At 41.4% G+C, this 19,331-nt stretch overlaps 1 protein-coding gene across 1 annotated transcript; it reads left to right on the top strand.

The window, feature by feature from the left end:
- Window positions 1–214: 214 nt before the first annotated feature.
- kdm2bb (lysine (K)-specific demethylase 2Bb) lies at window positions 215–19,324 on the top strand. The gene is made up of 22 exons (XM_086135809.1): window positions 215–349; window positions 985–1,129; window positions 1,206–1,284; window positions 1,370–1,416; window positions 1,592–1,770; window positions 1,999–2,105; window positions 2,824–2,917; window positions 3,672–3,825; window positions 3,927–4,042; window positions 4,106–4,232; window positions 4,427–4,794; window positions 5,229–5,315; window positions 10,532–10,768; window positions 12,179–12,322; window positions 12,776–12,862; window positions 12,976–13,260; window positions 13,751–14,086; window positions 14,354–14,925; window positions 15,347–15,510; window positions 16,134–16,295; window positions 16,391–16,609; window positions 16,770–19,324. Exons 1-22 carry the CDS (start codon window positions 305–307, stop codon window positions 16,976–16,978), a joined length of 3,963 nt encoding a protein of 1,320 aa, XP_085991935.1. The 5' UTR covers window positions 215–304; the 3' UTR covers window positions 16,979–19,324.
- Window positions 19,325–19,331: the final 7 nt, after the last annotated feature.

Genomic DNA, 19,331 nt, shown 5'->3' with positions numbered 1-19,331 from the left:
TTCTTATTTATTTATTTATTCATTTATTGAGTATTGTATTTTAGATTATAATTATGTATTGTGTTTTTAGCAATAACATTGAATGTTTCAATGTTTATTATTGACTATAAACTAACAGCTGTATATGATTTTTCTGAAATTGGAAAAAAAAAGTGACGCTGTCCACCAATGTTTTGGTTCCTGGCGGTGACGTAACACACAAACATGGTTCCCTTGTTTTGGACCCGTGAAGCGTGCTACGTGCTACGCGCGGAGATGCTATTTCGAGGCTGAACGAGTGGAAGAGACTCCCCCACACCAGGCGATGTCTCAGGACGGGGAAAGGTGTGCCGAGTCCGGCCGCCGGCTGGTGGGTAACCGCAAGCCATTTGCCCGAGGAGAGGGTTGGGGTTTGGAGCTAATCACTTAGCTGAGCTAATGCTGTGCACCGTGTACAGTAGTCGTCGCACTCGTAGTAGTAGTAGTACTAGTTGTAGTATCACTGGCACATTACAGCACTGACAAGTTTTTAATACAGTATTATGGTACACTGAGTGCGAGGCAGCATTGTACAGTGAAAGGCTTTTTTTTTAATTTTCTTTCTTCGTTGTTAAAGTTACATCACATTATTTTTGTTCATTTGACATTACAATTAGATGAAATGCTAAAAAGAAGCACTCTGGTATAGAATGAAGAGAAACATACAAAGGAGTATTCACAACGAACAAAATACTCTAAGAATTAAGCCTGTTTGTGTGCAAAATTTATGTTGAGTCTTTTTCTGAGGTGTAAGACATGTATTATAAGATAAAAAGTAATATTTTAAAAGTAATGTATACTCAGGAAAAGGTGGAGATATATTATAAAAAAGTAAAATTAATACAACAATAAAATTGTATGTTATTGATGTTAAAGGTTTCCAAAAAACATAATTAAAAAGTCAGTTTTGTACTATATTGTATTGTACACACCCAACCTTAAAGTCTATGTTTTGAAAACGGGCAGCGTTCCATCTGCCGGCGGCTGTACGACGAGAACGAGGATTTGTCTGACGTGGAGGAGATGGTCAACATCCGAGGATTCAGTGTGGAGGACAAGCTGGCCAGCGACAATTACGCTACAAACTTTGTGCGTTTCATGGAAGCTAAAGGTATAAGACAGGAATGAGCTCCCACCTCCACAGTTTATTTTGTCAATATATATTTTTTCCTCTTGTGTACGTACAGACTTCACTTACGAATACGTGCAACGGGAGGCTCTAAAAGTTCCGCTTATTTTCAAAGAGAAAGAAGGACTTGGGATCATGTATGTTCTAATCTCCTACTTTTTTACTGAATCTACTCTTTTGAACTATGAACTGAACAAAACTGCTCTTTTGAAATGTATGCAGAATGCCCGATCCAGAATTCACAGTGTCGGAAATTAAAGGCTTGGTCGGTAAGTGAAATACAATTATTGACTCATTTGCCCTCTTTTAAATAATCAGACAATTAATCGGTCATCCGAATGTTATTCTGCCAAATGTTGGAATTGGCATCGGTCAAAAAAAATAATACATACCAGCCGGGCCCTACTTTTTATATGTAATGGGTCTACTAAATTCTGTGTTCAGGCAGCCGTCGCTCAGTGGACGTGATGGATGTGAGCACACAAAAAGGCTCCGAAATGAGCATGGCCCAGTTTGTGCGCTACTACGAGACGCCGGAGGAAGAGCGCGATAAACTGTTCAACGTGATCAGCTTGGAGTTCAGCCACACCAAGCTGGAGAACCTCATCAAGAGACCCACTGTGGTACGTCACTGTCTTACAGTTGCTCGAAAAAGTAGAAACCTGTTTTGAACCCTCACATGTTGTTTTCGAAACCAGCGAATGTTGGTTCAAGGTCGCAAATATTCACCACTCCAATTCCTCCATTAATCAAAAGATAATTGACAGTTGGCTCGGTTATTGGAATAAACATTAGTCGTAGCCCAAGACGTGAATAAGAAAGTGAGTGCCGGCCCTTTTAAACCCTCCCAGGTTGACCAGGTGGACTGGGTGGACAACATGTGGCCTTCTTATCTGAAGCAGAGCCAAACAGAAGGCACAAACGTCATCTCGGAGATGAAATATCCGAAAGTGCAAAGGTAGGCAGAGTGGAGAGCTGCGTACTGAACGAGTGTTTCTCTCCACCTTTTACTCTATAAGTACACTTCATTGTTGCTAGGCAGCACTTTTCCAACCTACAACATCTCTCTTTTTTTTTAATTTTCCAATTTTTACATTGGCTGCTGCTCGTTGCAAAATCAGCCCAGAGCCACTTCTCATAAACCACTTTATATGTATTATTCATTTCGAATAATGATCATTTGAATAATTTCATTTTAGGGAGTGGGTGGTCAACTGTATAACCGTATGCTTAGTTTTTAATTTTACTTTTAGTTTTACACTAATTCAAGCAAGAGACTGTATCCAATGTGAATTATTATTTTTTATGCTCCTACTTAGATCGTATAGGTCTACCTGATTTTGTGGCTCATGAACGTCGAGAATATTTCGCGGGATTCATTGTATTTTTAGTCGTCTCTGGAGAGATGCTTGGCACAACGCTGTTCAAATAATTCCCGGTTATGTTCTTTTCTGCTTCCTCCTGAGATTCTCTCCCATGAATTTAATGTTCATCTAATCTAACTCGCATCCTGCTTGACGACTGAATTATTAATGGCACCCTTGGAGACTTCACACTCTTCACTTTACATCCCTTTCGACGCTCAATGCCCATTGCATCTTTTGCAATTGTTTTCTAGATACATTCATTTGCTTACCCTATGTGATATGTTACAGTATGCGTATTTTCTATCCTAGGTATTGTTTGATGAGTGTAAAAGGCTGCTATACGGACTTCCACATTGATTTCGGGGGAACATCCGTGTGGTATCATGTCTTCAAGGGGCAAAAAGTATGTATGCCACGGTGTTGTCGTGACAACCATCCATTTCTAAATGAACTATATTGTTTTGAGACATCATATTGTGAGATTGAAGCCATATATTTTATTTGGAAATAAAATTTAAAATAAAGTTGCCTTTTTTTTTTTACTTTTTTTTTTAAGTTATCTTATGATAAAGCCAGATTTTTTTTTTAGACCTGATTTTTTTAGGGAAAAAGTCTTTTGAGAACAAAGTGAAAATATGAAAAGAATAGTCTTGTTTTTTTTTTCTTTGAGAAGTAAAAGTTGGACTGTTACTTGAATGAAGTGACGTGGTTTTTTTCCGTGGTTTTTTTCAATAAGGAAGTTGGAATTATTTGACACTCCAGGTATTTTTTTTTAAGTTCCCACATTACGAGAATAAAGTTTGAGTTTTTTAAGGTAAAAACTTTATTACTTTTCTTAAATCATAACATTACAATATTTTTGTATAATCTTATGAGGATAAAGTAACAAAAAAATCACTTTTTGTAAGGTTCTAATATTACAACAATAAAGATGAACTTTTGAGGTAAAAAAAATACAATGAAAAAAAACTGCAAAATCATTCAAATGAAGTCTTTTTTTTCCAAGATAAAAAGTCACCTTCTTTTAGAATAATGTTGCAATACAAAGAGAATAAAGCTATTTATTTATAGATAAAATGTATTTTTTATAGTACTTGTTTTCTCAAGATAACAAGTCATAAGTTTTGGGAATATTGTTGCCATCGATTGATCCTCAGGTGTTCTGGTTGGTGCCCCCGACACTCCACAACCTGGCCCTCTATGAGGACTGGGTGCTGTCCGGTAAGCAGAGTGACATCTTCCTGGGCGATCGCGCCGACGGATGCCAGAGAGTGGAGCTCAAGCAGGGGTACACCTTCTTTATCCCGTCTGGTGGGTTCAGGATGAGATTTCTGTTTGGAAATAAAAAGTCACATTTTTCCAAGTATTTCTTCATACTTCCTCACGTATCTTGCTTTCTTTGTGTGATTTAGGGTGGATTCATGCAGTGTACACTCCAGAGGACACACTGGTCTTCGGCGGCAACATCCTGCACAGCTTTAACATTCCAATGCAGCTCACCATCCACGAGATAGAGAACCGTACCAAGGTGGGAGCAGATCTTGAAAGACATAAAAGCTAAAATTAGGTTTATTTTATTTTATTTTTCCAGGTTCACTCCAAGTTCCGCTTCCCCTTCTACTATGAGATGTGTTGGTACGTCCTGGAGAGATACATGCACTGCCTGACCAAACGGTCCTACCTTTCTCATGAGATCCGGAAGGAGCCTTTTCTCATGGGTTAGCACAATCACGCTTGTAAATATAATGTCATTCCTACAATAACACTCCACTGTTGAGATAAATACTTCCTGGACAGTGTGTATCTAACTACCTAATAACCTCGCTACCAAGCTACTCCCCAACCATTGTTGCATTGTCAGTCTGCAGAAAGCCAGTGTAGCATTTGTTTCTGTCTTTGCGTGTCCTTCCAGACGATGAGACAAAAGTCCACGTGGGAAGCCCCTGCTCCGACTCAAGAAGTCAGGACATGAACGAGGACTGGTGCGATTCACAGCTCAGGGATGAACTGCGCGAAAAAGCGGAAGTGGTCTGTAACCAGCAACGTCCGAGAGACACCTTGTCTGCCTACTCCGAGGACAGCTGTTATATTGCCTCCAATGCTGCGGACTTCCCGTCTGAATTGCTGACCTTGGAATCTCAGAATAAGTGGATTCATCTGACAGAATTTGAAATCAACGGGCTGAAGAGGCTGGTGGAGAAGTTGGAGTCGCTACCCGAGCATAAGAGAGAAGTTCCAGAAGGATTGGAGAACCCGCTCGGCCTGCTGGAGGACATGAAGGTAAGGAAGCACTTTCTCCTCGGGGTAGGGAGGGGCCGGGGGGCAACCTTAAGCTCGGAAATTTTCAATATAAAAAGTTTGATTTTCAAATTGGAAGGTCATCATAATACAAAAATAAATTTGCATATTTCTGCCCCCATGTAATATTAAAAGAAAGTGGTTTTAATTTTTTTTTTAACATTGCATTCGTAGCTGTCCAAGAAATATGCTTAAATATTATGAGAGCAAAGTTGTATTTTTTTCAAGATTGCTGTCATAATATTAAAAGGCAAAAGTTGTTTTTTGTTCGGGATAAGTAATTGTATTTTCTTTTTTAAAATTCAAGTCGTAAACCTACAAGAAAAAAAGTGTTATTATTTGATTAAAAAAAAGAATAAAGAAATCAACATACACAGCGACATGATGAATTTAAGTCTTTTTATTGTTGGCTTCAGGTTGTCTTAAAGGAACATGCCGACGATGACCCAAAGTTAGCCATCACTGGACTTCCAGTCGTGTTCTGGTCAAAGAAAACGTTGAAGGTAGACTTTGATTTTTTTTTTTTTTTATTTCTATCCATCCATCCATCCATCCATCAATCAATCATTATTTTATCTGGCGTGTCCAAGTTGAAAAAGTGGTTCTATTACAAGAGTGGCCTCGTGCTCAGTGCCACTGGAGCGTCTCTTCTCTATCCTACAATGCGTTCCTCGTCTTCTGCTTCAATCGACATAGGAGGGCATCAGAATAGCATTGCTTTCGGTGACTTATCCTGTATGGATCATGAGAAGGCCACCTGCTGCTTACCAGCCCTGCTTCAGTGTGTGTGTGCGTGTGTGTGTGTGTGCGTGTGTGTGTGTGTGTGTGTGCGCGTGTGTGTTTGCCTTTTTGCAATGCGATGCCATCTGTCTCTCTTGGCTCTGTGTGATCGTAACGAATATCAGTGCATCTCATCTCCTCTCCTCATCAGAGGGAGGGCACACATAATTTTTGGCACACATAATTAGGTAGGTGACTTAAGCGAGGCCATTGTGTCGCTGTGACCCCTCTCCTGCTTCGGCACTCTTAGTATTTATACGAGTTTAATCCAGTTAAAAGCGGCGAAGCACACATTGTCACAAAGCTGGGCACAGTTGCCCCCCTTCTGTGGCTGTAAAGAGATTTGACCTTCTTCCACATCTGGCGTTTAAGGCTCCACGGCTGTGTTTTGATCTTTTTGGCATCCGTTAAAGAGTTCAACTCAGAGAATACAATTATCTGTTCGTCGCTGTTAGTGTAAGCAAGCGTTAAAGATAAGCAGGCCGGCAGAAGTTCCCCTCAGGCTTTTCAACGCCACGTACTTTTTCAGATGCATGCCAGCCTTTAACTGCCTGCACTACTGCCTCCCTATTGACCCCGCCAAAATAATTAAGATCAATAAAAGACACATTTGGGGAGTGGGGGGGAAATCACATTTTATAGAAAGGAAAATATATTTATTACGGTTGTCATTATTATCATGGTTATGTTGTTGTTTACAGAAAATATTTTTTAATTGTAAAAAAATGAAAGAAAAACAACTATTGTTTCCTCAGTCTTCACAGAGTAGTATTCTTGAAATAAAAAAAGGGTATGTTTTTAATTATACATATTCAATAGGTGCCAGTGCATCCATCCATTATCCTCTATTACTTTTAATTAAAAATAGTTGTATTTTTCCAAGATAAAGGTGATGATTTTTCAATTTCTAAATTATAAGTGATATAGATAATCTTATTAGGAAAATAATGTTGTTTTTTTAGTAAAAAAAAATTACATCAGTTTAGAAAAAATATTAATATTGCCAGAAAAACTCATCATATTTAGATAAGACACAATTTATATGTCTTTCTGTTTGTTTTCCTTTTGCATCATGATGCCATCTGTCTCCATTGACATGGCATCGTGTGATAATTATGAATCTGTGTGCACTTCCTTTCCTGATTGGTGGAAGATGTGCCTATTGGGATGTACGCTGGCCTCCCATTGGCTGCGCACCGCCCCCCCCCCCCCCCACCCCTGGCCCCACTTTCCATTTTCCAACCCTATATTAATGAGGCTGGATGGTCTTGTGCTGCCGACATCTGCTGGTGGTATTGTGGAGTTGTAGGGAGGAGGAGGAGGAGACGAGTGCAGCCATGTCATTTGGTCGCGCGTTGGACAGCGTGTGAAAAAGCCGCCATGGCCATGTCGCTCAGCGCCGACGATGAGGACTATGATTCTGACGCGGAGCAGGTTAGACCCCCACGCCCCCCACCCCCTCCCCATTTTTTTTGCGTAGTGAGGAGGCCACTGGAGGAATGCATGCATGCAGCAGCTCTGCAGCATAGCGGGAAGACTGAGCTACCTGAGGATAAACACAGATGAAATTCCACCTTTGCCGGTCTTTTTGCTGACAGGTTTGCTGCATGTGTGTTTCAATGTGGTAAAACCCCTACGGAGGAGTGTTTTTCCAGCTGAGAGCCTGAAGGCTGCCATTGGTTATGAAGCTCTGGTTTGAGAATTCCTGTACAAACAGTAGATCTGTTCTTCCGTATTTATTTATTTATTTTCATTTATTGCGTTTTTAGCGTTACTGGCGAGACACACAGAGGACCTTTGTTCCGGCCAAATTGTGCCTAATGGGTCAAATATTAAGCTTGTTCCACGAGAGCAGTTATTGTCAAACTGGGATGTGCGAGCCTTGCGTTGGGGGTCTGCAATATCATTTGCGACAGGATGCATGGATACCACTTTTTTTTTTTTTTTTTAATTTAGAACAAGTACAGATACTTACGTTTGAGTACTCGCTGATATGGAGTGCAGAAACTTGATTATGTCTTTACCTCTTGCAGTTGTGATGACAATCTGATTTATTTTGACCATGTGGTTAAAATGCTTGTTTGAAATCATATACCTTTATTTGACATGGGATAAGTTTCACTCAATTATAAGCAAGAGCTAAACGATCAATCAAATAAAAAGGACAAAACAAAGAAAAATAAATAAAGAAAATAAAGTCCTTCTTAGTGCCTCTGCTTCAAGCAGCTGATCTGTGTGTCCAGGTGCTGTCCCTCATTTTCTTCACTATTCCTTTACGTGCATCGACTCTCCTCTGTAAGCTCCGACTGCCCCGAGACAAAGTCTCATGCAGTCAGTGACGAATTGACAATTGGTCTCAGACAATTAGTCTTTCAAATGAACATGAGAACGGCTCCAATACCCGTGCTAGGTTTCCAGTGCTCTGTTCCCTATACTTTGCATTTCAATATGATTGAGCTAGCAGTGCTCCGAACGTTGTTAAAATTTTCTGAAATCTTTTTTTATATACTTTGAATTTCTTATTCCTTCTTCTTTTTTTATCCTTTTTATTTATCCTGGACCTACCTAGTGTGTTCCTTGGTATTCATGATGCTATTTGCTCCCGAATATTCTTTTAACGACCTCTGAGACTACAAAATGCACCTGAATTTACGGACTCCTCAACGCACATGATTAAAAGACACAACAGCTAAATTTAGCCTTTGAAAATGCAAAACTCAGCGAGTTACACACAGACCGAATCTCTCGGTCTCACTGTAACATGAGGCAGATTTGCTGACGACTTTAGACTGGGCTCGAACTGCAGAGGGAGCTGTATTTATGGCACTCGCTCCCGATGCTCATCAAACCAACTCAACAGGCCACTTATTTTCGTTTGCATTGGAATTTTCCCCCAAATTTCTGACTTCCTGTTCCGTTTCGGGCATGGCGCTTTGAGGCTTTTATATATCCTGCAATGTATGCCCAATTCCATGTCAATTGGTGAAACAGGTGATTGAGATTGTGTATCCCCCCCAGGAAAAATAATCTTACAAAAATTGGTGAATTTTGAGAGCCCCAAAAAGGCACTTCAGGTTTTCTGAGTTTGTATCCAGAGATATAATGTAGATTTTAATCAGATTGAGTTTTTTTATTTTGCCAATATTCCTCTTACTAGTGTGGCTAGTGTGTTCTTTTAGTTGCTCGCCTGTAATCCCCATTTGAAACCCCTCAGATCCAGACTGGGGCAGATTACAGCATCCCAATCCCCATCCAGTATCTCCCACTAATCCCGTCGGGTAACCTGGCATCTGACTGCCTCCTACAATTCACTCCAGTTTCTGAATAATAGACCACACTGCGCTTCTCTTTCATTGTGTCATTGCTGATCTTAATGTGTGTGTGTGTGTGTGTGTGTGTGTGTGTGTGTGTGTGTGTGTGTCAGAACTAGGCTGTTGCTATGCTGACACTGAGGTGGGGGGGGGGGGGGGGGTTACATCTGCACCATTTGAACGGGTGTGTAGACTTTTTTATATCTGCTTGTAAGGAGGTGGATGATGGGATGGATGTATGAATAAAAAGGGACTCGGAAAAGGATGGAACCGAAAAAAGGCAAATGTAGTCAAATATGTTTAGTATCTGCTTTAGTGTGTTCAACCAGCAGCCATGTTGGGCACCAGAGCGAAGAATACATTTGGATCAATAATGACCCAGATCAAAGGCGTCTCCATTACCCAGTTGTATGAACCGGCGCCCATTTAGCGCACGGCGTTGTAAATGTAAGCCCCCTTTTCCCTCCGCGACGAACAATCGTGGCTGCCAGAGAGTGGAAATGTAGCAAAGAGCGGCCGCTTCCTCTTTGAAGTGGAAACAGGCGAGTAAGTGAGGAGCTAAATGTGGAAGACGCCTTCGGGGAGCGTCTTGATGGATCTCTTCTTTCTCTTCATCTTCCACCTCAGCACACTTTTTTTATTCTTTTTATACCAGAGGAGAATTAACCAGCAATTAATCCGTTCATTGTTATCAGTGAGAAGGGGGGAGAATCATATCTCCGAATGTTCTGAACTCCCGTTGCTGTGTCACGATTGTATGAAAGAGAATAATGCAGCCCGCAGGAGTGTTGATGCATGTTGTGGGCCGCCATATTGTTTTAAACTCCACTTATGTCACGCAAAAACATATTTAAAAAAAAGAAACACATTTTTTTTGGTCGCACATTAAGCTTTCTTTTTTTATATTTTTTTTAATGAAATCATTTAATGAGTTCAGCGTAAATAATAGAACAGTGAAAAAATACTGATACTGTACATATATTTATACATTAAATAAATAGTGAATTATTTTTTTAATAATTAAAAAATATAGATACAATATATTTATGATAAGTACAACATATAAAAATTACGCAATTTTACATGGAATGTAAAATTGTTAAATGTTTTTCTTAATATTAAAAAAAAGAGTAAATAATACAAACAATTTCACACATTTTCCTAACTCATCGTTTAATTTCTTTAATTTAAATAGCGTCTTTGTAATATAACCGATTTTACAAAAAACATTTCCCCCCAATCAATTTTGTTCAATGATTGATAAATCATTATATCTTGCAAAGTGAAAAATATTTGTTTAAAAAAAATGAATGTCCATTTCAAATGTTTCATTTCGATGAATCGCTTCATTCGTGATGCTGTACTCCAATTCACTTTAAATACCAACATTAAAACAAGAATAAAACATTTTTTATCATTTAAATTATATTCCATATTTTAACCTTTTTTGGGGGGGCATGTAAAAAATACATGGCCCGTCTGTCCATTTTAAAAAACAAATTTTAAGACCCTCGAGCACAAAAGTCTCCAGACCCCTGAGCTATTTTGTCTCCTGATTGTCACTGCCTCGACTCGGCATCCGGCACCAAATCTGATTGGCTGCTGGACCTATTCTCTCCGCCCCTCAGGCCCGGCCGCCGCACCGACCCAAGCCCAAGATGGTGACATCCCCGGCGTCGGCGCTCAAGGTCCCGCCCGGTCGCGGCGGTGGGACATCGGGTGCAAGGAGGAGACGCACTCGCTGCCGCAAGTGCGAGGCCTGCCTGCGCACCGAGTGCGGCGAGTGCCACTTCTGCAAGGACATGAAGAAGTTCGGCGGGCCGGGACGCATGAAGCAGTCGTGCATCATGAGGCAGTGCATCGCGGTACGTTGCCTCCATTATTATACCACATGTTATTCTGTTTTTAAAAAATGTACACTCGTCACTTAGATGCACAAGGTAGTGGTGCCTTGAGTTACGAATTCAATTCACTGAAATGCTACTCCTTCTGTTGTGCTCACGTTGGCCACCAAGGGGCAGTATAATAGAGCCATAAAGAGACGATAACTGACTCAGTAAGCTGCAGTAATATTAGTCGCCTCATATTTCAAGGCAATGTGGTACTTACATAAGTTCAGGATGACATTTCAACACAAACTTAAATTCACTTTTTTTTGCAATATAAGTCATACCATGTGGTGGAATCTTGGTGTTGTCATTAGGTGCTTTTCATTGATAGTGTTTTTTCCTCTGCATTTGAGATGGGAGTTTAATGACTTAACGTCATGTAAAGTGCTCAAGCGCACATTTCTCTGCCCCCTGTGTTATGTCAATTCACTTTGTGCTGACGTGTTATTACACTCGCCAAGGCTGTTGAGGAGCCTTATGTGAACGTGGTTTGTTTGTATTGAATCATTTAATGACTGAATGCATTTGTTTATGTAACATGTTCATGATTGTGTGCATGCAAGATGCACGGAATTGGTGCATCCTCTCATTTTTAAATACGTTGTTGCCGTTCTTGTGGTATCGACCCGCAATTACAAATATAGTACCTCAGTCCCTCACCACCCTTAATTGTGGGAGTTCTTTGTATTCCACATTTTGCATTACAAAGTTCCCAAATCTTTTTTAAAATATTTAGCTCCCCTTTCGACAGAAATCACATTCTTAGTTATTGTTTCACGGCTATTTTTAGACCTTGACCTGGGGGACTTGTTCATTCAAGCCTCATCCAGATGGTTGCTATGGTGACACCAAGGAGTGCCACTTGCTCTCTTGTGCTGGGAATCGCAAGTGTAGCGTTGTCAGTTGAACTGGGGGGTGGGGGGGTATCCATTGTTTCAGCCAGCACAACAAGCATTTATATGATTAATAGTCCCGTAATATTTTCTGCATTAGTTGACTGTTCCCCCCCAAAATTGGTTAAAATGTATTTATTGTTTGTCCACTTTATTTTGTATTTGTGTAGCCGGTTAATTGGTTAATTCGTTATGAACACATTAATTATAAACAACACCATAAATGATACCATTTGAAACAGATGGTTTTTTTTTTGGTAATATTAATAGAAACGGTTTAACATAGTTTGCACTTATTCATTTATTTGTTGAATCTCACCTACAAATGTTTTAGGAAAATAAAAACGAGAATGAATTATGATTTGACTGCTGAAATACACCATTTTGAACATCTTTCATTGCTTCACCTCATAAGTCATAGTTCTCTCACCTGTCTTAAGATGACAGTTCACATGACGATGATGATGATGACGATGACGTGGTTTGTGCTCAGCCGGTGCTGCCGCACACGGCGGTGTGTGTGGTTTGCGGCGAAGCGGGCAAGGAGGACACAGTGGAGGAGGATGAGGAGAAGTTCCAGCTGATGCTCATGGAATGCTCCATCTGCAACGAGATTGTCCACCCTCACTGTTTAAAGGCAAGCCACGCGTTCCAACTCCTCAAAGAAGAAGACAATAATGGTGAAATAATGAGTTATCGAGATCTGAAAAATGAATAGAAATCTAAAGAAATGATCAAATCTAAAATAAAATTTACATTTGTGTTAAATTGTGTTTGGATAAATAAAATCATGCCCCGGCCATCATTTAATGATGTACGATAAAAACACGAATTTAAAAAAATCACAGAAAAAGAAAACATTACAATAGTATTAGTGTGAATGTAACTTTTATAACATACGTTCCGATAAAAGCGGCGGCAATCAAAATCATGTGAAATGAATGGACAAAAGTATGAGGCCACTTAGTCAATCCACCTCAACAGCGTGAAGAGATGAAAATACGAATGTTGAGGAATGGCTTTTCTCCCACTCCTTTTTACTTGAGTCCTTTCGTTACATTTCTAATTTCCAAGTGGTTGTTGTGTGCAGGTGAAAGATTCCAGTGGCGTTGTCAATGACGAGTTGCCGAACTGCTGGGAGTGTCCAACGTGTAACCACGCTGGGAAAACGGGCAAAGTAAGCTTAGTCTCGTATGCATTTGTTGTGTGCTCACAATGGTCATTTCCGCCCATCACCACAAACAAGAGAAATAAAGTGATGCTGTGCTTTCTCATCTTTTGGCCTCAAAGCAAAAAAGAGGTCCAGGATTCAAGTACGCCTCAAATCTCCCGGGCTCGCTGTTGAAAGAAGTGCGGCCGATTCGGGACGCCAAAGAGGAGCCCGACGCCCCTTCGCCTTCCCTGGCCGCAGTTACGGCCAAGAGAAAAGCCGAACGAGATGAAGAGCTTCCCAAAAAGCGACCCCCTCTGATCTCCCTGGATGGCTTGCCTCGCCCAAGACTGGAGGAAAACCCTCTCAGGAAGAAGAGAAAGCTGTTTGACACTCAAGACGAACCTGACGATGTTAAAAGGAAGGTAAGGGTACTGTAAAAAGTGGCAACACTCTTTTATATATATTTATATATGTATATATATATATATATATATATACACAGTATATATACCATAATGTACACAATATACAAAATATCACAATTATGTAATTAAAATTACATGCAAATTCTATCAATATTAGAATGTAATACCAACATATTTGAAAAATAAAATATGACACAAGCACAAAAATATTTGAAAAAAAAATCAACATTTTAGAAAAAAAACATTAGGGAAAGACATTAGATGAAAATAAATATCTTCACACTTTGGACTGCTCCTTGCGCACGTAGTAGCCGATCGCGTGGCCGCGACCACCTATCGCTGCCCTGTTGTTGTCAGGGAACCCCCCCCCCCCCCCGCCCCCATCAAAACAGGCTCATTTTGGCAACGCAGTTTATTAAATGTGTTCTATCATTTGATCCTTGATGGCTGCCCATGTTGATCCTCACTTTTGTCTTTTTGTCTAAAGCTCTCAAAAATGGAGCAGCCTCCTAGCGCAAAACTGCTGAGGCACATCAAGACGGAGAATGACCTCGACGAGTATGAGGAGGACCTGGAAGACAGATTCTCTTTGCACAGGATCCACTTCAAAGCAAAGAAGGAACTGGATGGCCGAGAGGAGGATGACAATAAAGACGGCGAAAAGGACGACTACAGCAGGACGGAAGACAAATCCAAAGTGCTTGTGAGTGCTCTAAGGAGAACGGCATCGACTGGAGAGAGCGACCAATCTGCCAAAAGCGCCTCAGAAGTGGGACCCAGCGGCGAGGAGAGGACTACTTCCGAAATGTCACCATCAAATAAAGTAAGGCTGGAAAAAAAAGAAAAAAAAATCCACCTGGAGCACAATAAAAACTCAATCAAAAATAACCCAGTTCATCTAAAAAAATTGACTCAACTTTCTGTGTTGTTTTGCACAAACAAAGCACACAGTCATCGTCACACATACTACGGTCAAGTGTGAGGATGGCGATGACAATTAGACAAAAATAACACCTTACATGCCGATTATAGGGACCCATTGTAGTGGAACCACACTTGAAATTCACTTACTTATTTGCTTACCTTAAAGGCTCGCCATCAACGCCGACACCTGCTCAAGACCAAAGACGGCGTCAACCACCAGAACAGCTTGGCCAACCAGCTTCAAAGTCAACCGAAGACGGAGGATGTCGCCGCCAAATGGGAAGAGGGAACCAATCAAAACCAAAAGACGGTCAAATCCGAGGAGCTCGTGTTCAATCAGAACCACCGGCCGGTCAAGGCGGAGCCCGAGAACGACTTGGGGGCCTCCGATCCGAGATGGCCTCTGAACAACGGCAGCGGGGACCTCGGAGGCTGGATGCGACACAGGCGGGAGGCCAACGGAATGCCGCGGCGCCACTCGCCGCTCAGCTGCAACCGGAGCGCTCCTGTCGTGCCGCTCGCACCGCGCCCGCTGCCCTGCCGCTCGCCGCCCAAATGCATCCAAATGGAGCGCCACGTCATCAGACCGCCTCCCATCAGCCCCCCGCCCGACCGGCTTCCCCTGAATGACGGCCTGGAGCACGCCATGCGGCGCGAGACCTGGATGTCCGTCTTCGGTCACCTGGCGCTCAGAGATCTCTGCGTGTGTATGCGCGTGTGCAGGACGTGGAACCGATGGTGAGTTTTCCACATTTTTCTTCAAGTCACTGGATATCGTGCTGCTCCTTTTGCTGTAAACATCTTGGCCACGTGCGAGCAGTGCATACATACGGATATACACGGAGAAGGTCAAAACTCCTCAGTAAGTTGCAATAATATCAGTTGTACTTCGCAGAGGAGGATAAAGAATATATGCCTGTGAATATTGTTATATTTGGCTGCCGCTGCTCAACCCGTATTGTTTTGTGTTTTTTGTTATTGTAAAGTGTCCTTGGGTGTCTTGAAAGGCGCTTATAAATAAAATCTATTATTATTATTATCTGGCTACATGAGTTTCTCCAGAGGCAATATAACCCGTTTTTAGGAGGTGGTGGCATTAATTATGCACTGCGATATATACTTTGTTCTAAATCAAATTGCCATGTTTGTTTGTGGCGAGGTGCTGCGACAAGAGGCTGTGGAAGCGCATCAGTCTGAACCGCTGCAAGTCCATCACGCCTCTCATGCTGAGTGGGATCATCCGGAGGCAACCGGTCGCCCTGGACTTGAGCTGGACCAACATCTCCAAGAAGCAACTCAGCTGGCTCATCAACAGACTGCCAGGTATTAAAACAGTGTTTTGAGTTCTGCGTGGGAGCACAGTGGTTAGCACGTCTGCTTCGCAGTCAGGGGATCCGAACTTGAGTCTCTGCTTTTCTTCCAAATACTCTGGTTTCTTTATTCCCAGAACATCCCTGTTACCTTCATCAGAGACTCCGAATTTTCCAATGGTGTAAATGTGAATACTTGATTGTCTATAAGTGTCCCACCATTGGCCAGTGACAATGTGCTCTGTGATTAGGTGGTATAGGCATCTTTCACAAGTACTCGGTACTTTGAAATAAGGCAGGTATTTGCACTGACCCATCTCTACTTTTTTAAATTATATTACACAATGTACAGCAATACCTGTTGCATGTCATGTTCTTAATAAAATGTAAAAAATATGGACATTTGAACAAATTGTGAATTTGCTCTAGGTCGGCAGTTCTGAAAACCCAAATTTTTTTATCTCCAGACTTAAGCCCCATCATTTTACAGACTAAAAAAAGAGACTGTCGAGCATAACTTGAGGTTTTTTTTTTTTTAGGAAGAGAATATATATATATATATATATATTTGCTTGAAACCTTGTCTAAAAACGGTCACCACATGAACTCATGTCATTTCTGACGTTCTCCGCACAGGTTTGCGAGTGCTGCTGTTGTCCGGGTGCTCATGGGTGGCCGTCTCCGCTCTCTGCACCTCCTGCTGTCCTCTCCTTCGAACGCTGGACGTTCAGTGGGTGGAGGGACTGAAAGACGCCCAGATGAGGGACCTGCTCTCCCCCACTACCGATAACAGGCCAGGTGCCAACTGTTCATCCTTTCGTACTTTTATATTCGCTCTCATGAGATTTTGATGCATCATCGACACCCCCTCCGCCGGGTATCGCCCCCTACAGGCCAGCTGGACAACCGCAGCAAGCTGCGCAACGTCGAGGACCTCCGTCTGGCCGGCCTGGACGTCACGGACTCCACGCTGCGCCTCATCATTCGCCACATGGCCGCGCTGTCCAAGCTGGACCTCAGCTACTGCAACCACGTCACCGACCAGTCCGTCAACATCCTGACGGCAGCAGGGACCACCACTCGAGACTCCCTGACTGACGTCAACCTTTCAGGTGCGATCCTGTTGGTGGCTGAAAAACTGAAACACAAAGCCAAAGCCCTGTCTGGTGAAAAATACCGATACTGATGAATCAAACCTACTAATTACAAAAAGAAATACTGTATATATAATGAATATCTTCAACTAACCCAGGCCATTTTTGCCCCCCCCAGTGTGCAACAGGGTGACGGACCAATCGCTCACCTACTTTAAGCGCTGCGGCAGCATCCGCCGCATCGACCTGCGCTTCTGCAAGCAGGTGAGCAGGGAGGGCTGCCAGCGCTTCGTGGCCGAGATGTCGGTCAGCGTTCAGTTTGAACTGATCGACGACAAACTGCTGCAGAGGATCCAACCCGCCGTTGTCGGCGCAAGCCGCGATTAACGCGCTGCTCCATACGAGGGCGCCACACCACCACCGGAGGAGGAGGAGGAGGAGGAAGAAGAAGAGGAGAGCAGCACCGTGTGTTGTCTCCTCTTGCCAACTACTGAGCCAGAATGTAAAAATGGTACAGTACTTGCCAAAAGTTTAGACACACCTTCCAATTCAATAGCACAAGGAAGCAACTCTAAACTTCTGACTGGAACTGTCGAACGTTTTTGTTATTTATTTCTTCTATTTTTTTTTTCTGTTCGAGAGTGACTATTTTTGTAGCAGAAGGTGTTTCCTACATTCATATACAGTGTTATACTACTGATATTGATAATCAATACACAGTGTTATTGTTTTTATTTTGCTGTTTCATATTTATTGAAGCACATTAGTTTTATCGTAATGTGTGTATCGCTGACGTTTTATTTTGCACCTATTACACAAATCCTGAGACTGTAGACTGTATTTAGATATACAGGTACATCTCAATAAACCAGAATATGATAGAAAACTTTGTCATTACACTAGTTCAATTGAAAATGTAACTTTTATGAAACTCAGTACATCGAGAAAATGTGAAGTTTTCCACATTTTTTTTTGGGGGGGGGGCATAATTCCAAAATGCATTTAAATCTACGGCCCGACCATTTAACTTTTCTACCTTATTCCAATTTATTGACATGCACTTGTAGTTAAATGCAGCTATGGAAAAAGATTGAGACGACTGCAAGATTATAAGTATAGTGTGGATTAAAAGTCTTCACATCTCTCTACAAATGCCAGGTGTTTGTGAGACAAAACAGAATCAATTGAAATGTACAGGCTGTCGATGGTTAAAACAAGCTTTAGAATGATGTCACTTTTCGAGAGGGCAACTGATTGTGCACACCGTGTTCAAAATTAACCAATCACGTTTAAATTCTTGTTAAACGTGAGTCGGCACATATCCGCCACTTTTTAAAGTGCCTCTCACCGAAACCACAAAATACATTTCAGAAGTTCTAGTAGGCTTTTTTTTTCTTTTTTAGTAGAAGAAATATTCTGTTCTAACAAAGCACGGCGGCATGCTCTGGGGCTGTTTTTCTTCAGTCTTCTTCTGTCATAGTTGATTTTGTGGGGAATTAGCAACAGTTCAAAATAGTCAGTCTAAATGTCTCGGAGCCTAAAATGGCAGGTTTTTTTTCCCCCTATCACCAAAAGCTGGCATTTGATCAAGGGTGTGTAGACTTTTTTATTCACTGGATGAGTCAAGTGATGTCAAAGTCATGTTTTGCTTTGTTTTATACTGACAGCATAACTCCCAAAATTCAATCACAAATATTGTCATTTAGAGCATTTAAGTCTCTTAAAGGTCTCTTGATTTGTTTTTCGTCCCCCTCCAGAGCTGTACATATATATTTTTTTCTTTGTTCCCAGCTAAAAGCTTCTTGTCATCACTCCTCCGTTACGTGTGTTATTTGTGGAGAAAGTGTACTACTAGCTCAGCATCGATGCTTGCTCTTTCATCAAAATTAAGCCGTCATTAGTTTGAAGGCAGTCATTTTAGAAAAGATTCAGATTCAGATTATCTAATGATTGCATTATTTTCAAATGTGAGCTGGGGACATTTGATATATCTGAGCTTCCATCTAATGCTCGGGTAGTTCCCAGGTTCCCCATTCCCAAAAGTTAGAAAGACGACTGTTTATCAGTTTGTGTTTTTTTTTGCTGGTTGTTTGTTTGTAACCCGGTGCCATTTGAAGAACCTGTATAAAGTTGGTGAAAGTTTGTTTTTCTCCCATTTTTGACCCATAGGTAGAAAAATGCAAAATTTAGAGTTCCAACTGGGAAATATTTGACAATGTTCAGCCTTCGGAATGATGTACTAATTTGACAACATTGTATAGTGCACCTCCGCTATTCGCTGGGATGAAACGAGCCCGACCAAAAATAGTGATAATCCGTAAATAACGAATGCGCCTTCATAGTTGTGACTAAACGGGGGATTGGGTCAAAACAGCAGATAAGCATGGGAATGAGTAAAAACCACGATGGGGACGGGGGTGGTGTGAGTAATGGGGAATATGTTCCCAATTTGCGAATTTTGGGGGCCCACTGAGGTTAAAGCAGTGCAAAAATGAGAGTACAGTTTAATGCACTTTTCATGTCTTTCTGGATTTTTGTTCATTTCCAATTTTGTACTTTTTTACTTTAAAGTTCAATACTTTACATGTTTACATTGTTATTTGGTATGGTTAAACCACTGTATGGACGTGTGTATTATACATGTTGACTGTAAATGTTGTAATGTAATGTAAATGTACACATTTAAAGCTTATATAGGGAAAGTTTGAGCTATTAAAGGCCTTTTAAAAACCACTTTGGT

Source organism: Hippocampus guttulatus, chromosome 17 (genome assembly GCF_054856545.1).
Source record: "Hippocampus guttulatus isolate MCC_2025c chromosome 17, RoL_Hgut_1.0, whole genome shotgun sequence".
NCBI lineage: Eukaryota > Metazoa > Chordata > Actinopteri > Syngnathiformes > Syngnathidae > Hippocampus > Hippocampus guttulatus.
The sequence above is the reverse complement of the archived record's forward strand: the minus strand, read 5'-3'. Positions and strand labels throughout refer to the sequence as shown.